This window comes from Oncorhynchus nerka, linkage group LG6 (genome assembly GCF_034236695.1).
Source record: "Oncorhynchus nerka isolate Pitt River linkage group LG6, Oner_Uvic_2.0, whole genome shotgun sequence".
NCBI lineage: Eukaryota > Metazoa > Chordata > Actinopteri > Salmoniformes > Salmonidae > Oncorhynchus > Oncorhynchus nerka.
This window is the reverse complement of record NC_088401.1, coordinates 52,995,107-53,017,928: the sequence shown is the minus strand read 5'-3', so window position 1 is coordinate 53,017,928 and position 22,822 is coordinate 52,995,107. Positions and strand designations below refer to the sequence as shown.

The following is a 22,822-nucleotide window of genomic DNA, read 5'->3' as shown; positions in this document are numbered from 1 at the left end:
GTCACCCACCTCTTCAACTTCTTACAGGGGATTATTCTGAGGATTTGGGGAGGGGGGGATTAGCATGCCCAGATTAAAGTGGCCTTCTTCAAACCCTGGTAATCTAGCAATCTGTCAGAGAGCAGGAGGACTGCACCGGGCTGCCTCAGGACGTCAACACACTCCCTCCTCACTAGACTAATTAGGGAGAGCAGGGGAGAGAGTCTAAATTCACACACTGCTGCTTCGTCCCCCTGCAGTGTAGCCCCAGGGTTTAAACCACACCTTTTTACCTAGCCACAGTTTAGAGAAAAGGACGTTTGGGAGCTAAAATGGAGGAGACGTACCTGCTGAACTACCCAGGAGTCAAGAAGAAGATTCTGGCAGGCGGGAATGGTCCAATGCCCCACTTTCCACCGGGGACCAAGGTAAGACATAACGCCCACAAACCTGACCGTGTGTGTCTGTGATTGCATCCTATTTCTTATATAGGGCAAGTCTTTTGACTTCAAAAGTAGTCTCCTATATAGGGAACAGGTTGCCTTTTCAGAAACCGCTGAACTCTAGATATGCCTAGGGTTTAATGTGTGGAGGAAATTATGCAATGTATAATTAGCGTTGTGTAGCAATTAATACTTTACAGAGCGATGTACATTTTTAGAGTATCTCTCTGCCCACCTCGATTAGAATAATTCAGGCGAGGGAGTAAAATATTCTGTATCTGGGTATAACACCCCTCTAACATTGGGTCAACACAATTGCTACACGGCGTATTGCCATCTGTGGGGATTGAACAGTCACGGATCAGTGTGTTCATGCATAGGCTTTGTGGTGCTGATGACGTCTCCTAACTACACACACACACACACACACACACACACACACACACACACACACACACACACACACACACACACACCACCTGATCATGTCCAGCCATAAGGCCCCAGGCCTGGAGTCCAACGATGACTAACATTTTCCTGGAAAATGACATGAATATCTGGCCCATTCAACAGCTGTGTTCTGTGTTGCTCCCATTCTGTCGCAAGCCTCAAACAAATAACTCCAGTTAACGAGAGCAAAAGAAGGTTAGGGCCATAGCATCCCAAACACACACAGAGTGGAGCAGAGGGTCAGCCAGAGTCCAGACACCCCCCAACACACACAAACACACTCCAAATTACACTATGTATGTGTAGGTGCAAGTGCGTACGTGTGTGTGTGTGTTGACAATGGAAAGCTCTGGAACATATGACCACAGTTAATCCCCACTCTTTCTATATCCCTCCCTTCCCTCATCTCCATCCAAGCTGGTGTTCCATTTCCAGACGCTGTTGGACAACTTTGAGCGCACGGTGATTGACGACAGTCGTAAAGCCAAAGCCAAAGTGCCAATGGAGATCTTTGTGGGGAAGATGTTCAAGATGGAGGTGTGGGAGACTCTGCTGACCTCCATGAGGATCGGAGAGGTGGCTGAGTTCTGGTGCGATGCTGTTGTGAGTCCAGGGACCAATTAAACACACACACACAAATAGACACACATACAGACGTCTTCACCTCCCGATGCGAAAAAGAGGCGAGAGTCAGGAGATCCAGGGACCCCAAATTGTCTGGTAATTAGAGTTCCCTGGGGTGGTGGAGGAAGCTTTGCTCTCCTCATACTTCTAAAGATGAACCTACCTCTAGTGGCCTCCTACGTACACAATTAAAAACTAAAACAGAAATATTTTTGTCTGCAACAATTTTTCTATTTCTCCTTCTGGGAAAAGCAAAGAGTAGCAAACATTTGCAAGTCAAATGGTGCTTGTGATTCGTTAGTTTAGGGCCGCTAGTTCAGCAACCAGCAGCGGTGAGGTGAAAAAGTACCTCTGAGTCTATTTTAGTCACATCGATATTGTGAGTGTTGGTTTCTCAAATGGACTCAATTTGTGTCACAACGGAGTTGTTCTGTGTGTGTGTGTGTTTGTGCAGCCTTGTCTCATAGACTAGACATAACATAAACAACGTAAATCCGGGACACTCAAATGAGTATGATACTGTATGTTACGTTTGGTATGGTTACGTAAGATAAATGGTTACCTAAAGCAAAAACGGAAGAAGGGTGGTTGGTCGTGGTGGAGGGGTGGGAGTACAACGCGAACATTTAGCAACCCGAAGGTTGTGTATTTGAATCATCACAGACAACTTCAGCGTTTTAGCAACTTTGAAACTTCCTAGCATGTTAGCTAACCCTTCCCCTAACCTTAACCCTTTTAACTAACCTTTCCCCTAACCTAACCCTTTTAACGAACCCTTCCCCTAACCTTAACCCTTTTAACTAACCTTTCCCCTAACCTAACCCTTTTAACTAACCTTTCCCCTAACCTAACCCTTTTAACTAACCTTTCCCCTAACCTTAACCCTTTTAACTAACCTTTCCCCTAACCTTAACCCTTTTAACTAACCCTTCCCCTAACCTTAACCCTTTTAATTAACTCTTCCCCTAACCTAACCCTTAGAGCAGGGCTCCTCAACCCTGTTCCCGTAGAGCTGCCGTCCTGTAGGTTTCGCTCCAACCCTAATCTAGCATACCCGATTCTAATAATTAGAGCAAATTGGAATTCGTGACATATCATCCGTTTTGCAAATTCGTAACATATTGTACTAATTGCAATTCGTAACATATTGTACTAATTGCAATTCCTAACATATCATACAAGATGGACGATGGACATCCACAAATTAACACATACCATACAGTATGAACACAGTATAACATATCATACTAGAGTGTCTCGGATTTGCATACAGAATCATTTGAAATGCCCTGAGGCCACGTTGGTTTGTCCCTCTGACTCTATTTGAGTCATAGTGGTGTTTTTTCCCCATCTCAGCACACAGGCTTGTACCCTATCGTGTCCAAGGGGATGAGGCTGATTGCCCAGGGCAAGGACCCCCTAGAGGGCCAGAGGCACACGTGTGGCATGGGGAACATGTTCCACTACAACACTACTGGCTGGCCTGAGCTGGATGAACTGATGAGGACACCTCAGGCACTGATCTTCATCATGGAGCTCATTCAGGTAACAATCTGTTACACTATCGTCATCATTTGAGTTATTAACCCTTCATTGACCTGGTAAGTTGACAGTGACATTTACATTAAAGATCTGGGGAGGAGTTGCAGGAGGAGGAGGAGTAGGGTAAAAGGCGCTACACACACAACACACATGTTAAGTTGGCACAGAGGGAATGCACATGCACCAGTGGTTATACACCTAGTCCATTAGAAGTACACACCCCTCAGTTTATGAACACATCTCCCAATGTGAACAGCAACACACCTCTGTCACTCACACACATCTGTCCAAACAAACACACCTCGGCGCCCACAAACAAACCTCCAGACAATCATTTCCGCCCGTTACATTACAAACCGACTCCAAACACAGCCTTCTCTGTCTCCAACGAACAACCGCTCATCCTACATCAACCACTCGATTCACAAACAAAACGGGGGGGACTAGCGGGACTAGCAAAGGCAACACATTCGATCCTCAGCCAAGTGGAGGTGGGTTGTGTTCAGTTGGCACCAAACAGAAGAAAACAGGGAGGGACTAACAGGTCAATTTCCGTTGCAGAAGATTTTGTTACCGTGTGTCTAAATGAACCAGACCCTGGATGACTTTTTACATTTGTTCTGCCTGTCGCCCCTGATCTCCCCAGGTGGGAGACCCCTTCTCGTACAAGCGGGAGTCGTGGATAATGGACAAGGATGAGAAGATGAAGGAAGTGCCCTCGCTCCACCTGCAGGGCAATGCGCTGGTCAGACAGGGACACTTCAGAGAGGCTGCCAAGAAGTACCAGGAAGCTGTGGTGCTACTCCGGATTGTACTGTCCAAGGTGAGAGGAGGGAGGGAGGGGGGAGGGAGGGAGGGGGGAGGGAGAGAAAATAACAGGAGAGAAGGTTATGACGAGTGAAAGAAAGGGGCATGGAGGGAGGGATTGGAAAAGTGTAGGGAGCGAGGGGTGATGGGAAGGAAAAGAAGAGAGAAGGAGGGAGAACATCCATGACATACAACATGAGGAGGGAGGGAGGAATAATGTCAACATGATAAAGAAGCTGGTCACAGACACTAATTTCCCACCTGTAGGAGATGCCAGGTGATGAGGACTACATAGCCGTGGACAGGCTCATCACCCCCCTAGTGTTGAACTACTGTCAGTGCATGTTGGAGCTGGAGGAGTACTATGAGGTTCTGGAGCATACCAGTGACCTGATACACAAACACAAAGGTAACACACACACATAAAGATATTCACACACACATGCAGGCACAAATACAAACAAACAGTCATGCAAATCCCGGGTTTTGTATCCGAAAATGACCTATTGAGCAAATCTTTTTTTTTATGGGAGTCATTAGTTGGAGTTGGAGCATGATGGACAACAGTGATGATTGTCCCAGAAAAATTTAGAATAATACTTGTCTGCCTTTTTACGTTTACTGCCTATATTTGTATAGCCCTTTTTGCGTGTACAAGCCAGCTGTTTCTTCAGCAACATTACTGACACCTTCACTTCCTGTCTTGAAGTCTGATTTGGTGTGCACTGCAGTTGAAAGACGTTTCTGCTTGACTCAGGGATTAGCGCTGTGCTGCCTTCTATGTGTCTCCACAATCCTCAAGGAGTCGCCATTCTGACATGTACGTAGCTCAGTGCCCTATGACTGAACCCTGAGACACTGTCCATAGGCTGTTTATGTCTTCACTCTCTGTTCTGTTCCTCTGCTTCAACTTATAGCGATGGCTGCCTAGTGCCTTCCTCTCATCTCATTCGATGAAAGCATCTCCTCTCCTCTCTGTCCGTTCCTCTGCTCTCCTCTCTGTCCTTTCCTCTGCTCTCCTCTCTGTCCTTTCCTCTGCTCTCCTCTCTGTCCTTTCCTCTGCTCTCCTCTCTGTCCTTTCCTCTGCTCTCCTCTCTGTCCTTTCCTCTGCTCTCCTCTCTGTCCTTTCCTCTGCTCTCCTCTCTGTCCTTTCCTCTGCTCTCCTCTCTGTCATTTCCTCTGCTCTCCTCTCTGTCCTTTCCTCTGCTCTCCTCTCTGTCCTTTCCTCTGCTCTCCTTTCTGTCCTTTCCTCTGCTCTCCTCTCTGTCCTTTCCTCTGCTCTCCTGTCTGTCCTTTCCTCTGCTCTCCTCTCTGTCCTTTCCTCTGCTCTCCTCTCTGTCCTTTCCTCTGCTCTCCTCTCTGTCCTTTCCTCTGCTCTCCTCTCTGTCCTTTCCTCTGCTCTCCTCTCTGTCCTTTCCTCTGCTCTCCTCTCTGTCCTTTCCTCTGCTCTCCTCTCTGTCCTTTCCTCTGCTCTCCTGTCGGTCCTTCTCTTCTCTATTTTTATTTATTTTATTTAACCTTAATTTAACTAGGCAAGTCCGTTAAGAACACATTCTTATTTACAATGACGGCCTACCCCGGCCAAACCCGGATGATGCGGAGCCAATTGTGCGCCCGCCCTATGGTGCTCCCAATTACGGCCGGATGTGATGCAGCCTGGATTCGAACCAGGGACTGCAGTGACGCCTCTTGCACTGAGAAGCAGTGCCTTAGACAGCGGCACCCCTCGTCCACCCTCTCCTATTCTACACTCTCTTCTCCCCTCCTTTTCCCCTTCTCACTCTCTCCCGAGCCTCTTTACTCTTGTCATTGTTATCTTGTCGTCTCTATCACTTCCAACCTGGCATTCAACCTTTCATTAGCATCTCCTACATCCTTCCTTCCATCTGGGAGACATCTTCTTTCTGTGAGGGACTCTGAGTCGGTGAAGGTTCTCCGTGGCGCACCGGCTCGGTTATTCCCAGAGGCTATGAAGAAATCAATTTAAATGTTGGCAGAATGAAAGATTGAGGGGAGTGGGATGAAATGGAGAGGAAATGAGAGGAGGAGAGGAAAGCCATCAATGGAGATCTAAACCAGTCACTGCAGCCCACTCATCTCCGCTCCTCAGAGAAACAGGATTAGGTGGTGTGCGTGTTCTGAGACAGGGGGCCTGAGTCAGGGGGCCTCTCGTTTTTTATTGAAATATTATTATTTCTCTTACACTCTCACTGACTCACTCACTCACTCACTCACTCACTCACTCACTCACTCACCCACCCTAAGCGGGTATCTTTTCTCTCTATTCCGTGTTCTCCGCTGATAAGAAAATACAGTGATTGGAGATGTCATTTTCAAGCATGCACAGGCCTAGATGAGTAAAAATTGAAATCTTAGCTACTGTGTGTTGGTTAGTGTCACTACACTAGTGCATCCAGTCTAATGAAGCCTTACTTTCAAAGATGGTAGTGAATATTGATGAATATCGCTCTCTCGCTCTCGCTGTGTCTCTGTTTCTCCACCCTTTCCACCTCCCTCCCTCTCTCCTACAGACTGTGTCAAGGCGTACTACAAGAGGGCCAAGGCCCATGCTGCAGTGTGGAACGAGAAGGAGGCCAAGAGAGACTTCAACATGGTGGCCAACCTGGACATCACTCTGGCCCCTCTGGTGCACAAAGAGCTGAGGTTCCTCGCTGACAGACTGAAGGAGAAATACTGGGAAGAGAAGGAGAAATACTGGAACTGCCTGGAGCAAGAGGAGAAAGAGGGGAAGAAAGAGGAAGATGAGGAGAAGGAAGATGAAGAGGGCAAGAAAGAGAAGGATGGTGAGAGCACAGTGACCAAGGTGAAAGAGAAGGAGAAAAGCAAAGATAACTCAGCCTCTTCCAAAGAGGAAGTGAAAGATGTCAAGGATGACAAGCAGAATGAGACAGTGTGGAAAAAGGCTATAGAGAAGGATGGAACAACCATTACTGCTACAGTGAAGGATAAGGCTAAAGTGAAGGATAGAACTGCCAATCAGGCTACAATGAAGGATGAAACAGCCAATAAGAGGACAGAGAGCACCCCGGAAACCCAGCCAGAGACCAATCAGAGTGCTCTGTCTGTGATAGAGGGGATGGACTGGCAGCAGAAGTTACGACACATCATGTTCCTGGAAAAGGAGGGTAACTTCCTGCTTACAGAACAGAAACACAGCGAGGCCACAACAAAGTTCAAGGAGGCTCTGGAGTACGTGGACTTCATTCAAAACAAGGTTAGTGTCCATTAATTGTCAGTTCATTCAATGGTGTTTTCTTTCAATAGTGTGTTCACTCCAATAGTGGAATGTTCATTCATTCATGGGTGTGTTCATTCGGTGTTATGTCTTCAGTCAGTGTGAAACAACTAATTCATGTAGAGGTCACAGCTGTTGAACGTCAGAGACACTGATAATACAGAGATAAGATAATGATTTATTGGAATGACAGGCTGAAAGTAAAACGTTGTTATGAAATAGCTAAGAATGACAATACATGAAGGCAATAGGACATTTGTTGGATAATCTTTTGAACATACAACTGCCAACTTTGGAATGCTGGAGTTTGTTGGTCATTGTTTGAGCAGTGTGCAAGCGCCTCAAGAAGACTCCTCTATGATACCTGTTACATAAGAGCCATTGGTTCTTGGCATCTCACAGGCTCTATTCATTTTGCATCGTTGCCACTCCACTGAAGAGAGAGAGCAAGGCTATAGGATTGAAGGTACACTGGCAGAATAGAACAGGAACATGAAGAGGAGAGCTAAAAATAACAGAGCGAGACCCTTGGAGATCTTCAGAGTGACAGCGCTCACCCAAGCATCTCTTACTCTTTGTCATTCCCCTCTATCCCACTTTCCTCCACGTATCTCTCTTCGTCTCTTCCTATTCCTCTCTCTCCCCTCCATCTACTGCTCTCTTTCTCCCCCTCTCCTTCTCCCTTCCCCGATCTCTCCCTTCCTGTCCCTTTCTCCACTCCCTCTGGCTATCCCCACCCCCCTTTCTCTCTCCATCTCCCTATGAAGGAGGTGTGCTATAAAGACAGGAGGGAGGACTGGGACTCTCTGGAGAAGGTGCGTGTGCCGATCACTCTCAACCTCAGCCAGTGTCTGCTGGAGCTCAGGGACTACCAGGAAGTGGTGGCGCTCAACACCAAGCTGCTCAAGAAACACAGAGGTACTTTCTCGCACACACTACCTTCCTTTTTCTCTGTCTGCCTTTCTCTTCCTTTGTCTCTTTGTTTCTTACCTCTCCCCACCTCTCTCTCGGTCTTCCTCTCTCTTCTCCCTGGACCTGTCTCCTCCTCTTTTTTCCGCTCACTCACTTCCCCCTCACCCCATTTATACATTTTTACCCCACTCTCTATCTCTTCCCTACATCTTATTCTCATGGTTGAGAAGCAGCTGCCATTGCTCTCGAAGAACCCAAGGCATTCTGCCTTATCCCAATGGTTCTCAGAGCACCACTTACAGGTGGGACCATGTAAACTACAATCAAGACTCTGTTTGAAAAAGTTTAGAGACGTCAATAATCATTGCATGCGAAACGGTTTTCGAAACATATCAGTGAGAAAGAATCTTTTGAATCAAAAATATACACTTACCCCAGCTAGCAAATTTGATTCCTCGGAAGTTGTGGGAACGAAGCCAAACGTTTCCTGACCCGTAAAACGGAACGTTTTTTAAACGTTCTGAGATCAGAAGTGAATATTTCACCTGTTCTGGGAATGTTTATTTTTAGGTTGCAGGGAGGTTCTGATAATGTGCTCTGGTTCCTTGAAAGTATTCCAGGGAGGTTTTATTAACGCTCTGATAACAGAAATGATTGGTTATTTGGAGGTTTTTGAATAAGACTTTTAATAACACTGCTATCTTATTTTGGGTTAACTTTTATGAATTCCAAGCACAGATAGGACACATGGAAATTCATTTCTGTAGTCATTAATCATGTAAACAAATGTATTTCTTATTATGGCATCAGTGAGATTCAAACCTATAATCTTCTGCTCTCTGTCCATGGAATTAGTCCCCTGCGCCATCAGGATGGAGTTAAAATGCCATGTTTTACTATGCATACAAAGCTGTTCATTTTCATCTAATCAAATAGACCCCATTTCAAAGGAATCAAGCACTCATTGAGATCAGGTGTGGCCAACTAGTGGGCACACCTGAACATACTTAACAAGATAGAGGATGGAGAGTTTTGTTGAAGCTGAGAACGGAATGTGTATGTTTTTAAATAACATTCTTACAACGTTCTCTGAACCTTACAACTATTTTCTTTTGGTTTTTATGGAACGTTTTAACGTTCCCTGAACAATGAAAACATGACTTTAAATAGAAGCACGAGGAAACCTATAAGAAACGTTACGCTGAAATGAAAAATGAAAAATGTTGTTTTTAACATTCTGGAACAATTTGAGAACATTACCTTTATATAGAACCCTGAGGAAACATTATGCTGAAGTACTGAAATTCCCACAGAAGAATGTTGTTTCTTAATGATCTCGGAACTATTTGCGAACATTCCCAATATCAAACCAGTTGGAGAATGTTTCTAGAACATTAACAAAATTGAAATGAAATGTAACCATGTTTGAACTTTTAGGTAAAAAGCTGTTAAAATAATGAAATACCAAGAAAATAACCATCCTGCACCAATCCCAGAAAGTTGTGGGAAGGTTGTATGCAAAGAAACCACACTCTCAGTTGGAGAGCTCTAAGAAACATATGGTTCTCAGAACGTTATGTGCTAGCTGGGCTCTGTTTTGAATGCTCGACATCTGTAGTACAAATGTTGTCTTGATGCGGACCTCGCCCTTGTGTTGCTCTCCGACTTGATTTTTCAATCTTTCGCTCTCCCTTTTTTCTGGAAGCTTCAAAACCCACTTGCATCATTCTCCATTATTGTGGTTCTTCGTTGGTACTGTGCTCTTAACACAACAGGAGTGAAATTCGTTGTTTTCTTTTTACCTGAATTATTTATCGCAGAGTTAGATGTGATATGCTACTGATCATAGCCTTCTCCTTAACTCTCTCTTTTCTCTCACTCCCTTTGTATTTTTCATGTTCTCTCCATTTCTCTCTTACCCACTTTTTTGGTCTATCTCCTCTCACTCACTGTCTGACTGCACATATTTTACTGTCTCTGTCTCCCTCTCCTTGTCTCTTCTAATCTCCCTCTCTCTAATTAATTTCTCTCTTTTGTTCTCCCTGCTTCTTCTCCTCTCTCAATGTCCCTCCTTACTTCTTTCCGTGTCTCTCTTCCATCTCTTTCCCTCTACAAATATATTCTTCTACCGTACCCTGTTTCTCCCCCTCCTCTACCTCCCTCCCTCCCTCCCTTTATCTCTCTGTAGATAACTTCAAGGCAGTGTACCAGCGGGCCAGAGCCCACTCGGCTCTGTGCAACGAGGAGGAGGCCAGGAATGACTTCCAGAAGGTGGAGCGTCTGGAGCCCAGGTTCAAGCCCATCGTCAATCAGGAGATGAAGAGGCTGGGCGAGAACCTCCGGAACAAGCACATCATCGACAAGAAGAACTACTGGGAAGCTACAGAGGAAAAATGGGGCCCAGAGGGCACCAAGACCAAAGCCAGGAAAGTAAAGAAGACAGTGAAGTTTCAAGAGGAGAAAAAAGTAGAGGGGAGCGTTCAGAAAGAAGGGGAACCAGGGAAGACTGTAAAAGAGGGAGGTAGTGATGGAGTGAGAGAGGGGAAGAAACCAGAGGGAAAAGGAGAGGAGGGGAGTGCGAAGAGTGCGGAGAAAGCAGCCATTGCTGAGAAAGAGGGAGGCAGTGGGGGAGTGGAGAAGGATAGTGGGAAAAGAAGAGTGAGTATAGAGGTAGAGAGAGATGGACAGGCGGGGTTAGTTAACAGAGCAGGAGATAAAGAGACCGATATGGCACAGACCAATGAAGGCAGAGATAATGTAGCCACAGAGAGATCAGGGAAGGATAAGGCTGCGAAAAAGGGAAAATGTCACTTAACTGCCGCCCAGGAAGTAACCAAGGGAAGCACAGGGAACAAAGGCACCAATGAGAGTACAAGAAGCAAAGCCATTCAATCCGAATCGACCAATAGGAGTCCATTAGCCACCGCTGCCCTCCCTAACCCACAGGCCACAGAGGTACTTTCAGAGGTAGCTGAGGAGAGAGTCGGGTTAGACACGCAGATCAACAGACCTAACAAAGGAGAGGCAGGGGAAAGCAAAATGAATGAAGGGAGTAAATCAGAGGGAAAGAGTTCTGACGAACAGCTGTGTTCATCGGAGGGGGCGAGCCACACCAAATCTGGGGTCTCGACTGGAAACCCGTCTTTCAAGTCCAAGCGTAAACACAAGAAAAAGAAATGAAGGATGCTCTGGCATTGATATGATCATTAAGTATCATGTGATGATTCTCATAATTCAATTCAGGATCATCGCTTGAGGCATACACCCAACACAAGCAGACGTTCTGTGTAGCAAATACAAATTTTATTTATCCTTTTGTACACAAAGAGTAGAAAGCAGCCAGTAACCCACTCGTTATTAAAAAGGCATTTCTTTCACAAACGTTTTATACAGATTAAAAACCAACCGGGAGGACAGCAATAGGGAGGAATGTTAGTACAGTACATAAACAATGAAATAAATGGCATTGACACATTAGTCAAACAAATCATCACGTAATGAGGCGTGGTAATGTTAGTTTAAAAAAATTGACTTCAGATCAAAATTAAAATAGAGATGATGATTGTTTTTTTGTGTGTTTTTTTTCGGCAGCGTGGCATCTGCCTGTGTCGTAGCATAGGCTAGTGTATGTTGTCATAGCTCTGATTCCCGTAAGAGTTCAGGTGATTCATGGCCCTGCCGTGTTACAGAGCGCCAAACAACCCTCGCTGTGTCTCGTAAACGATGCCAGAGTGCACAGAACTCAAACATGGAAGGTCTCGCAGCTTGCATGTTGGGATAAATGAGCGTGCTCGTTAACGGGTTGACCCCACCATATATAGCAGGGGGCACCACCCGTGGGCCATGTTCTCTAAACTCTCTCTGCCTCGCTCTGTCTCCAGAGAAGAGCGCTTTCTCTTCAATCCAACTGAAGATGGTGGGACTAGTTCCCCAGCGTGCGGTCGCGCTACGGGGAGTTACTGGTTCTATTTGATTTTAGAACATTAGATGCCTCAGATGGATAATCACATGACTACAGAGAGACGTGGTGTGGGCAGTATAATTCATTGTTAACACTCCCTCAGAGAAGAAAACGCTTTTGGTGGGTTAGTCTTCAGGGGGCCACTACAAAGACAGTAGTGGCTTCTGGGAGTTTGAGTAAGAGGGGCACAGTGAAGAGCTACAGCTCTGCTGCATTACAAACAGACCATATGAATATACAGTGGCAAGAAAAAGTATGTGAACCCTTTTGTAAATACCTGGATTTCTGCATAAATTGGTCACAAAATTTGATCTGATCTTCATCTAGGTCACAACAATAGACAACTGAACACTGAACACACCGTGTAAACATTCACAGTGCAGGGTGGGAAACGTATGTGAATCCTTCGCTTTAATAACTGGTTGACCCTCCTTTGGCAGCGATAACCTCAACCAAACGTTTTCTATAGTTGCGGATTAGACCTGCACAACAGTCAGGAGGAATTTTGGACCATTCCTCTTTACAAAACTGCAAAGGTTCAGCAATATTCTTGTGATGTTTGGTGTGAACTGCTCTCTTGAGGTCATGCCACAGCGTCTCAATCGGGTTGAGGTCAGGACTCTGACTGGGCCACTCCAGAAGGCGTATTTTCTTCTGTTGAAGCTTTTCTGTTGGTTTACTTCTGTGTTTTGGGTCGTTGTCCCGTTGCATCACCCAACTTCTATTGAGCTTAAATCGGCGGACAGAAAGCCTAACATTCCCCTGCAAATTGTCTTGATAAACGTTGGAATTCATTTTTCTGTCTGATAGTAAGCTGTCAGGGTCCCGAGGCAGCAAAGCAGCCCCACACCATGATGCTCCCTCCAACATACTCTTCAGTGGGGATGAGGTTTTGATGTTGGTGTGCTGTGCCTTTTTTTCTCCACATATAGTGTTTGTGTGTCCATTCCTAACAACTCAACTGTAGTTTCATCTGTCCACAGAATATTTAGCCAGTAGTGCTGTGGAACATCCAGGTGCACTTTTGCAAACTTCAGACGTGCAGCAATGTTTTTGTTTAACAGCAGTGGCTTCTTCCGTGGTGTCCTCCCATGAGCACCTTTCTTGTTTAGTGTTCTACGTATTGTTGACTCGTCAACAAAGAGATTGTTCCAGAGATTTCTGTAAGTCTTTAGCTGACACTCTAGGATTCTTCAATCTCAATGAGGTTAAGAAGAACTAGATTACCTGGGGCGGCAGGTAGCCTAGTCGTTAGAGCGTTGGGCCAGTAACCGAAAGGTTGCTAGATCGAATCCCTGAGCTGACAAGGTAAAAATCTGTCGTTCTGCCACTGAACAAGGTAGTTAACCCACTGTACCTAGGGCGTCATTGTAAAATAAGAATTTGTTCTTAACTGACTAGTAAAATAAAACGTTTGTCTATTGTTGCGACTTAGATGAAGATCAGATCCAATTTATGAGAAAATCCAGGTAATTCCAAAGGGTTCACATACTTTTTCCTGCCACTGTTGAAGTCGGGAGTTTAAATACACCTTATGGATTTAAATATGGATTTAAACTCAGTTTTTCACAATTCCTGACATTTAATCCTACTACAAATTCCCTGTTTTAGGTCAGTTAGGATCACCACTTTATTTTAAGAATGTGAAATGTCAGAATAATAGTAGAGTGAGTGATTTATTTCAGCTTTTATTTCTTTCATCACATTCTCAGTGGGTCAGAAGTTTACATACACTCAATTAGTATTTGTTAGCATTGCCTTTAAATTGTTTAACTTGGGTCAAATGTTTCAGGTAGCTTCGCACAATAAGTTGGGTGAATTTTGGCCCATTCCTTTTCAGTTCTGCCCACAAATTGTCTATAGGATTGAGTTTAGGGCTTTGTGATGGCCACTCCAATACCTTGACTTTGTTGTCCTTAAGCCATTTTGCCACAACTTTGGAAGTATGCTTGGGGTCATTGTCCATTTGGAAGACCCATTTGCGACCAAGCTTTAACTTCTTGACTGATGTCTTGAGATGTTGCTTCAATATATCCACATCATTTTCCTACCTCATGAATGCTATCTATTTTGTAAAGTGCACCAGTCCTTCCTGCAGCAAAGCACCCCCACAACATGATGCTGCCACCCCGTGTTTCACAGTTGGGATGGTGTTCTTGGTGTTTGACTGTGGATATAGATACTTTTGTACCTGTTTCCTCCAGCATGTTCACAAGGTACTTTGCTGTTGTTCTGGGATTGATTTGCACTTTTCGCACCAGACTGAGTTCTTTTGATTTTCCCACGATGTCAAGCCAAGAGGCACTGAGTTTGAAGGTCGGCCTTGAAATACATCCACAGGTACACCGCCAATTGACTCAAATGATGTCAATTAGCCTATTAGAAACTTCTTAGGCCATGACATTATTTTCTGGAATTTTCCAAGCTGGTTAAAGGCACAGTCAACTTAGTCTATGTAAACTTCTGACTGACTGGAATTGTGATACAGTGAATTATAAGTGAAATAATCTGTCTGTAAAATTTTTTGGGAAGAATTAATTGTGTCATGCACAAAGTAGATGTCCTAACCGACTTGCCAAAACTATAGTTTGTTAACAAGACATTGGTGGAGCGGTTGAAAAACGAGTTCTAATGACTCCAACCTAAGTGTAGGTAAACTGGCGACTTCAACTGTAGTTCTGTCTGACGAACTGCATGCCACAGTGGTGTAAACATTCATTCCACCTTGCCTCTCATACCTCACTATCGTCCAAAATACACAAAACATTTCTATAGGTCTACAGGACCTATGGGTAGTTCCTTTTGGTTTCTAGGCCTAACCTCTTCCCCCAGCTATAGTTCAATAGATGCATTGTTTCACACCGAGAGAGATGCGATGTGGCCGCTCCTGCATATAGTCATAGCCTCAAGTACTCTATGTTCAGGGTGGCTCATCAAGGTGTAATGAGATGTATAACATTAAAGAGTTTCCAAAGAGTTAACATTTCTTCGTGTTGGATGTTTTTTTTCTCCCACTCGAGCACTTCTTTGTTCCTGGATCCTGACATGTTAAGTAAGAAAGGATGCCGGTGCATGTCAGCGCTTGAAAAAGGTAGAACAGATGATAACGACTATCTACTGTATGCCAGCTAAACACTAAACAGTGGCAGGCCTCATTAAGGTGGGGGAGGACAGGGGAGGTATGGAAACGAGGCACTCTCTCTTCCCCATATGGTTATTAGCATTTCCATTATGGACGGCGCCCCACCTTGCCGACTCACGACCTGCAGCGCCGTGTCCTTGGGGGACAGTTCCCTAGCAACGGCATCAAAACAAACAAGACAGGCACAGCGGCGCTCAACGATGTCAAATGTGAACGTTGGCGCCTGGAGGGGATAAAGCCTAACGAATACCGAGATGGGATTCAAACACATCTTGTTCTTGGCCAATAAGGTCAGGACGTTCTCTGGATGATTCGAAACCATTCACATCATGTCTCCCTGCGAATGTGGGTGTAATAACTTGGTGGTTATGGAAGTGGTATGCTACATAATAAACCCAGAGCATCTTTCCTCTTTCCCAGGAAATAACTCACCTCTTGTCTGTCTCTTTCTGGAGATTTGCTGTGGCAAGCACATCATAGTGGATCGCTCCTTTCAGCTCAGCCCAGGAGTGATAAACGGACCATTTCTTCCTCTTGTCTCTCAGATCTCCACCCCCTCCGAGCCTCCCTTCCGTCCTCCCTCCACGCCTCCAAAAAACCCTATTTGACCCCATCCTTTTCTAACTAGTCTCTCAGGTGCTAGGCCGCTCTAGCGCTGTGAATTCCCACTGTCTTCCCTTTCCATACTCTTAAAGCCTCTCTAAATCCACAAATACAATGCAAAATGCCCCAGACCCCTAAACCGAATCTCACCTTGTATGAAATCCACATCCACCCACAACACCCCACTGATCCAATCTTGTCCTCTGATTGTGAAAACGCTGAGTGAACACACTGAGCCAGTACTTTAACATCTGGCCACAAGCATAAAAAGTGAAAAGAAGAGAGGGAAAGCGGGAGCCAGGGCCAACTCCATTCAATAATGTTTCAGGTAGCAGCATGAAAACACATGTATTAGACCGTGACGGGCTCTGTTTGGGTTTAAGGCAAATAGACTGTCCTCTGCCTGGATTGTCACATGATCCTGGTGTGATGGTAGCCTAACCCCGTATCAGACTCTAGCTCCTACTATCCTAGACATTTGTGTACCCCTGAAATGTTTATAGAAGAAATACGGTGAGCCTTCCACCCAGCAGAGGGAAAAGTGAAGTTATTAGCATATTGCTTATCTGATCATTTCAGATGATGTGCCATGTAGAAAGGGCTAAGAGTTGATTTGGAATTGGGCCACTGGGTTAATGTGGTCAATCCTTCCTAGTGTCCTTGGAGATGATGGGTGGGGGGGGCTTGGGCACCCTGCCTCCCCATCTGTGCACAGTGGGAGAGAGGAGCCAGAGTCCACAGTGGAGGGCCCGGCATTTAACGCTAGACGCTTTCTCAGATAAACACACTTAGGCATGAAACAAATTAGCCTCGACTCGAGACCCTCTTTCTGACCACTACGAGGCATATTCACAGCCGATCTCGCTCCACTGCTCGTGGATGTGGGTGTAAGCGTGTGTGTGGCTGTGTGTGTGTGTATCTGTTTTTTGTATTCCTGTGTGATATGAATGTTGATATGAATGTGTGTTCGTACAGAATGAGCGTTCATATGAAACAACGCGTACGTGTGTCTGTGTGATGGAAGCAGTGAAACTCACAGTGCACAGAAGCAGGGCTGCCTGGCCTGGGGGGCACTTTGGCTGTCTTAAATAAATCATTGGGTTTTACTGATGATGTGTCAGTCCCACAGTGTCAATAAGCTCGTTGTGGGTCCCGCTGGCTACCCGGCAATCTGCTCTGTTCTGCTCGGGGTACGGCTGCCGCAGCCACCCAGTCACAGCCGCGTGAAATGCAGCCAGCCTGGCCCAAATCAACAGTGATGCACATGAACGCCCCATAAAAAAAAAGAGACGTTTGAAACGCATTGGGGGGAATAAGGAAAAACACGTACATACTGAGAGGAGCACACAGTTACTGGCACTCGGACAGAACAAAACATGGGGAAAATCCCCAACCGTTTTTGCATTGTGTCAAAGTCATTTTCGTGGAATGTCCTTGTGCTGTACAGATATAAGGCTTCACACCTTCGGGCAACTACACAGACGCTGGTTAGCACAGTGTCTTGGCTGGGCTGCTAGCGTTAGCCATAGCTAACACAGTTTCTGCCTGGCTGGGCTGCTAATATTAGCCGTTAGCTTCCTTAGCTGGTTAACACAGTGTCTGGCTGCACCGCTAACATTATCCATTAGCCTTAGCTTGTTAGCATAGTGCGTGGCTGGTCCTGGACGTTGGCATTAGCCGTTAGCCTTTGGCTCCCACAGGGGTGAGGGAGAGGGGTCAGCTCTCTGACGGCAGCTATATGGGGCACGGGCCATCAGGCATCCAATCAGGCATCACTCTGCACTCCAGGCCCCGCCCTGGGTTAGATGAGTGACGTTGCTCCTGGAAGAGGAGAGAGGAATAGAAAGTGTCCATTAAGAGTGAAGATGATGTGTTTTAGAACACATGCAGAATAGCCAAATCTGTACTAACAGATGAGGGTTTGGCTGTAGAAACACTGGATTGACCTTTACTCTGGTAGCCTTGAGGCCCAATAGGTATTAAAGGCAATGAATCAGGCATCTATATTGTAGTTCCCCACTGAGATAAGAACTTTTGTAGCTTATCTTTCTAGACACTCCTCAGACATTCCTTATCTTGTTTCATTTTGGTCATTTTGTATCACTGTCTTCAAAGTTCATTTCAAAGTTGTATCAGTCTCATTTTACTTTAAAAAAATAACAACATTTGAGCCATTTGGCAGATGCTCTTATCCAGATCAACTTATAGTAGTGAGTTCATGCATTTTCATGCTTTTTTCATACTGGTCCCCAATGGGAATCAAACCCACAACCCTGGCATTGCAAGCGCCATGCTCTACCAACTGGGGCATGTATACAGTACATCATTCAGAATTACGATATAACCCTGAGACCCCCTCAGGAAAAATCTATGTGTGTCTTCATCAGGTTCGTGGTTCTGGCTCTCTGTCTCAGGTCTGTAGGGTCCGAGGCTCACCAGGTTCTGAAGGGAAGACGTTTCTCAGCTGCTCTATGACCTCCTGCAGCTGCTGCACCGTGTCCTGTTCATGATCCTCATCTCCATCTCCTGGCACACACAGCATCACACAGAGAGAGATGAGCGACAACGGAACACTCGATCATTCCATTCTGTCTGAACTAATGTTGTTGTGGCCCACAGAATGAGCAAAACAATGTTTTTTTTTTTCAGTCATTAATCCAGGAGGTATTTCTTGGAACTTGCACCCCACCAGTGAGACCTGACCTACTATTTGGGAATGTTTGTCTTAGTAGCTCACCCGCGGCCTCTGTGTCTGTGGTCTCTCTACTGGGTCCGTCCCCCTGACGGCCTCCCCCTGACACCGGAGATGACAGGGATGAAGGTTCCGATCCGTTGGCCTCCGAGTCATCTTTGGGCTGTTGGAAAATAAATAGTGTCATCAATCCCAACAGAATTCTCCTTTTGACAGCTACTTCAGAAAAGCACAAATGTTTCTTGGAACGTGTTGGGGTTGAAGGATGCAGTAAACATGTAGATGCACTAAATAAGTCAAAGTGTTCCAGTGAAACTGAAGGCTGCGTTGGCTGGGGATTCAGACCTAGTTCCACCATGAACAAACGAAGATCTACTTTCTACAGAGATGAAAACAGAGGTTGACGGTTGACACCGAGTCGACTACCCACCCCCACTCCACCACTTTCCCTGTTCAATCACTTCATGTTGGAACGATAAACAGACTCGTATAAAGAGCGTATGCGCAGGATTATTTCTTAGGAAGATATTGAAATGCATTATATGGTTGGGAGGTTCATAGAAGTGTACAGGAAGTTAAACTCTATATATGTTTTAGAATGTTTGGTATTCTGTCCCTCTCTTCCCATTCCCCTCTTTCCACTAAATCAGTCTCTCTTTCAATCTCCTCTCTCTATTCCCAAAGTCTTTTCACGTGAGGAAATGTCTTTCTGTCACTCTCTCTTTCTCTCTCTCCCCTAGTGCAGCAGTACAAATTAGCTTTCATTCCTTCCTCTCCCTCTCTCTATTCCTCATTTGCACATTCATATTCCTCAACAGCGGTGTCATATTTTCTCTCAATCCAGCCACTATCTTTGCTATTCCCCTTTCTCTCTTCTGTTTAGTGTCAGTCCCATATCATTCTGCTACTTAATCCCTCTTGAGTCTATCCCCCTCTCTCTTTCTCTCTTTACCGTAGGTATTTCCCTCTGTCTCTCGTGGTATCTATCCCCCTTCCTGTCTCTATACCTGCAGTTTAAGTCATTAGTCTTTTTCTATTTACTAGAGATGTTCTCTACCCCACCCCTCCCTCCCCTCTTTTCCAACCCATCTTTTCTTTCTTTATTACCACTTTCCAATTGTTTCTCCTTCCTCCCTCCCTACCTGCAGCAATAACTCTCGTAGCCTCTGCAGCTGGGACTCTAACTGTTTGTTGTGGTCCTCCAGGATCTGCATTCGTGTCTCTAGGCGAGTCTTGTGCTGCCGAAGGACCCTCGCCTCAGCCAGGAGCTCCTCGTCCTGCTGGCCCCCCGTGGGCGATCCCGGACACCCCTCACCCCCCTCCGTCAGCTGGGGCGCCGCCGCCGCCTCCTCATGCCTCCACTTCAGTCGCCGCCACTCCCCCTGTAGCACCCTGGGAATAGGAGGGAGGACAGAGAGGACATCAGCAAACAGCATTTTAAAGAGCTGGGAGTTTCACTGACACACACACAGGCCACAATAAGCTATGATAGTAAATGCTGTGAGATGTCTGCTAAAGCGTCCATATGTTGTTCACTGTCTGCTCATAGTCCATATGTTTACTGTCTGCTCATAGTCCATATGTTCACTGTCTGCTCATAGTCCATATGTTCACTGTCTGCTCATAATCCATATGTTCACTGTCTGCTCATAGTCTATATGTTGTTCACTGTCTGCTCATAGTCCATATGTTCACTGTCTGCTCATAGTCCATATGTTTACTGTCTGCTCATAGTCCATATGTTTACTGTCTGCTCATAGTCCATATGTTCACTGTCTGCTCATAGTCCATATGTTCACTGTCTGCTCATAGTCCATATGTTCACTGTCTGCTCATAGTCCATATGTTCACTGTCTGCTCATAGTCCATATGTTTACTGTCTGCTCATCGTCCATATGTTTACTGTCTGCTCATAGTCCATATGTTTACTGTCTGCTCATAGTCCATATGTTTACTGTCTGCTCATAGTCCATATGTTTACTGTCTACTCATAGTCCATATGTTTACTGTCTGCTCATAGTCCATATGTTTACTGTCTACTCATAGTCCATATGTTTACTGTCTGCTCATAGTCCATATGTTTACTGTCTGCTCATAGTCCATATGCTCATAGTCCATATGCTCATATACCATATGCTCACTGTCTGCTCATAGTCCTTATGTTCACTGTTCACTGTATGTTCATTGTCAACTCAAATAATAAGCAGATAATTATCACCAGACATGATACGAATTTGTGTTAACAATCACTAAACATAATATACACTGTATGCAAACAGATATTTAATTGGGTTGCGATTTCATTGAACTGTTGTTCGAAGTTAACTCAAGTTTGACAAAAAGACGAACTCAGTGGATGAACTTTCACAGCTCATAATCTATTTCTGTCTCTATGGAGACAGACTGCCTGTCTCTATAAAATTCACACAGACAATAAAAAAATATATTTTCAGAGCAGCGGTATTGTGTGGTATTCTATGTCCTTACCAATTTTCCCAGAGCAAAGACAGTTGAGGCATGGGATGACGGTACTAATTCCACCACAGGAGCATTCTTACAAAGTAGACAGTCACAACCTCCACACTCACGGTGAGCAAACATGTTTTTGTCAGATTTTTGGGGGTCAAGCCCAGTTTACAACCTATGACCTGGGGTCCTATAGGCCAATTAGAATAAAGGAGGACAACTCCTAGTGCTAGATGAGGAACACACAGGATATACCTCATCATAAAATGGTAAAAACAGAAATAATACCAAACTGGGTCAAGGTTTCAGACATCCAAGGGCTGTGTGTATATATGGTATTAATCTAGCATCATTAACGTATTATTCACCAAGGACAGAAGGAAAGCAAATGTGTGTGTGTGTGTGTGTGTGTGTGTGTGTGTGTGTGTGTGTGTGTGTGTGTGTGTGTGTGTGTGTGTGTGTGTGTGTGTGTGTGTGTGTGTGTGTGTGTGTGTGTGTGTGTGTGTGTGTGTGTGTGTGTGTGTGTGTGTGTGTGTGCGTGTGCGTGCGTGTGTGTGTGTGCTAGCCAAACGGTCAGGGACATGCAGAAAATACAAAAAGATAATAATTCAGATGAATCACACCTATGAAGGTTGCCTCTGATGTCAAATTAAGTGGATGGGAAAAGGCAATCTTCTATCAAATTTTGGCTTTGTTTACATACTACTTAATATAGTACATTATCAGATTTGGTTGTAATTCAGAGAGGTTAGAACAAGTATCGAGATCTTCGATGAGGCTGTGCTGAGATCCAAATTGTGGATTTAAAAGAAAACATGACTCATCGGCGTACAATGACACTGTTTTTAAGCCCTGGATTTCTAGCCCCTTGATATTACTGTTGGATCTGATTTTTAATAGCTAACATTTCAATGGCCATAATAAATAGATATGCAGATAATGGACAACCTTGTTTTACTCCTCTTGACAGTTTTCTACTATCGAAGAAGTAGCCATTATTTACTATTTTAGGCATAGGGTTACTATTACATAACTTTAACCCATTGAGATTACAAGAGATTCTCCAAAATGTTATGTAGAAATTCCAGTCGTACTTTATCAAAAGCCTTTTCAAAGTCAGCTATGAATACCAGGCCTGGTTTTCTATTGTGTCCCGTACTTGTCTTATATAACCTCCAATGTATCATCCATGTAGAAAACCTGCTTAATTAGGATGAATAATATCCGACAATAACTTTTTAATTCTATGCGCCTCCAATTCTTTTTAATGGACTGGATCTTTATATTTACCACTTGGGTCCTGTTTCAGTAATAATGAATTCAGAACCTTTTGTTGAGTAACTGATCATTTAGCATTTGTTATGTGAGTGGTTAAAACATGCTAATAACGGTCCTGGTATACCTCAACTGGTATGCCATCCAGCCCTGGATTTTTCACAGACTTAATTGCATCAAGTAGTTTCTCCTCTCTAATTTGACCTTCACATTAGTCTTTCTGTACAGATGTTCATTTGATCTTGTTAATAGAAAAAAAATCCATAACTCTGGTTATTGGAGATGGAGGAGACTGAAAGGAAAACATATGCTTCAAGTTCCAGTAAATCATTTTCGGTAGCATTTCTATGTTTAAGATTCAAAAATTATTTGGTGCATTTTTCTCCATATTCCATACATTTCGCATGATTTTTCTAATAAATTACATTTGCTCTTTCTTGAATAACTTCCCCCATTTCTTTTTGTTTTTCCTTTAATGTATTCTGTGCCTCTATGGTAAAGTTGTATTGCTATTCATCTGTATTGTTAGTCCTTCTATTTCCTTTGTTAATATGGACTCTTTTGACCTAAATTGCTGTGATTTAGAGATGAGTACTGAATGGCATGGCCTCTAAAGGCACATTTAAAAGTGTCCCATACAATAAGGGGATCTGCTGTACCTATGTCATGT

The 22,822-nt window shown here is 44.6% G+C and overlaps 2 protein-coding genes across 2 annotated transcripts in view; one reads left to right on the top strand and one right to left on the bottom strand.

Moving 5' to 3' along the window:
- The first annotated feature begins 133 nt into the window (after positions 1 to 133).
- Positions 134 to 14,955, top strand: LOC115130620 (FK506-binding protein 5). Its single transcript, XM_029661937.2, has 8 exons — positions 134 to 407; positions 1,290 to 1,475; positions 2,853 to 3,041; positions 3,685 to 3,861; positions 4,113 to 4,254; positions 6,377 to 7,080; positions 7,869 to 8,019; positions 10,202 to 14,955. The coding sequence occupies exons 1-8, from the start codon at positions 312 to 314 to the stop codon at positions 11,191 to 11,193; spliced, it is 2,637 nt and encodes an 878-aa protein (XP_029517797.2). The 5' UTR covers positions 134 to 311; the 3' UTR covers positions 11,194 to 14,955.
- LOC115130619 (dystrophin-related protein 2-like) overlaps positions 13,482 to 22,822 on the bottom strand; it is a 118,755-nt gene continuing 109,414 nt past the window's right edge. Inside the window, exons 20-23 of the mRNA XM_065019665.1 lie at positions 19,554 to 19,803; positions 18,457 to 18,574; positions 18,156 to 18,245; positions 13,482 to 17,540 (exon numbers count right to left, since the gene is read on the bottom strand). Of these exons, the coding sequence (XP_064875737.1) occupies positions 17,521 to 17,540; positions 18,156 to 18,245; positions 18,457 to 18,574; positions 19,554 to 19,803 (478 nt within the window). The 3' untranslated portion in view covers positions 13,482 to 17,520. The remainder of the gene's footprint in view (positions 17,541 to 18,155; positions 18,246 to 18,456; positions 18,575 to 19,553; positions 19,804 to 22,822) is intronic.

Bases quoted from the DNA above. Each gene is read 5' to 3' on its own strand.
- LOC115130620 (XM_029661937.2), top strand. From the start codon at position 312: ATGGAGGAGACGTACCTGCTGAACTACCCAGGAGTCAAGAAGAAGATT. The intron at 3,042-3,684 runs GTAACAATCTGT...TGATCTCCCCAG, and splicing joins TCATCATGGAGCTCATTCAG to GTGGGAGACCCCTTCTCGTA. The intron at 7,081-7,868 runs GTTAGTGTCCAT...CTCCCTATGAAG, and splicing joins TGGACTTCATTCAAAACAAG to GAGGTGTGCTATAAAGACAG.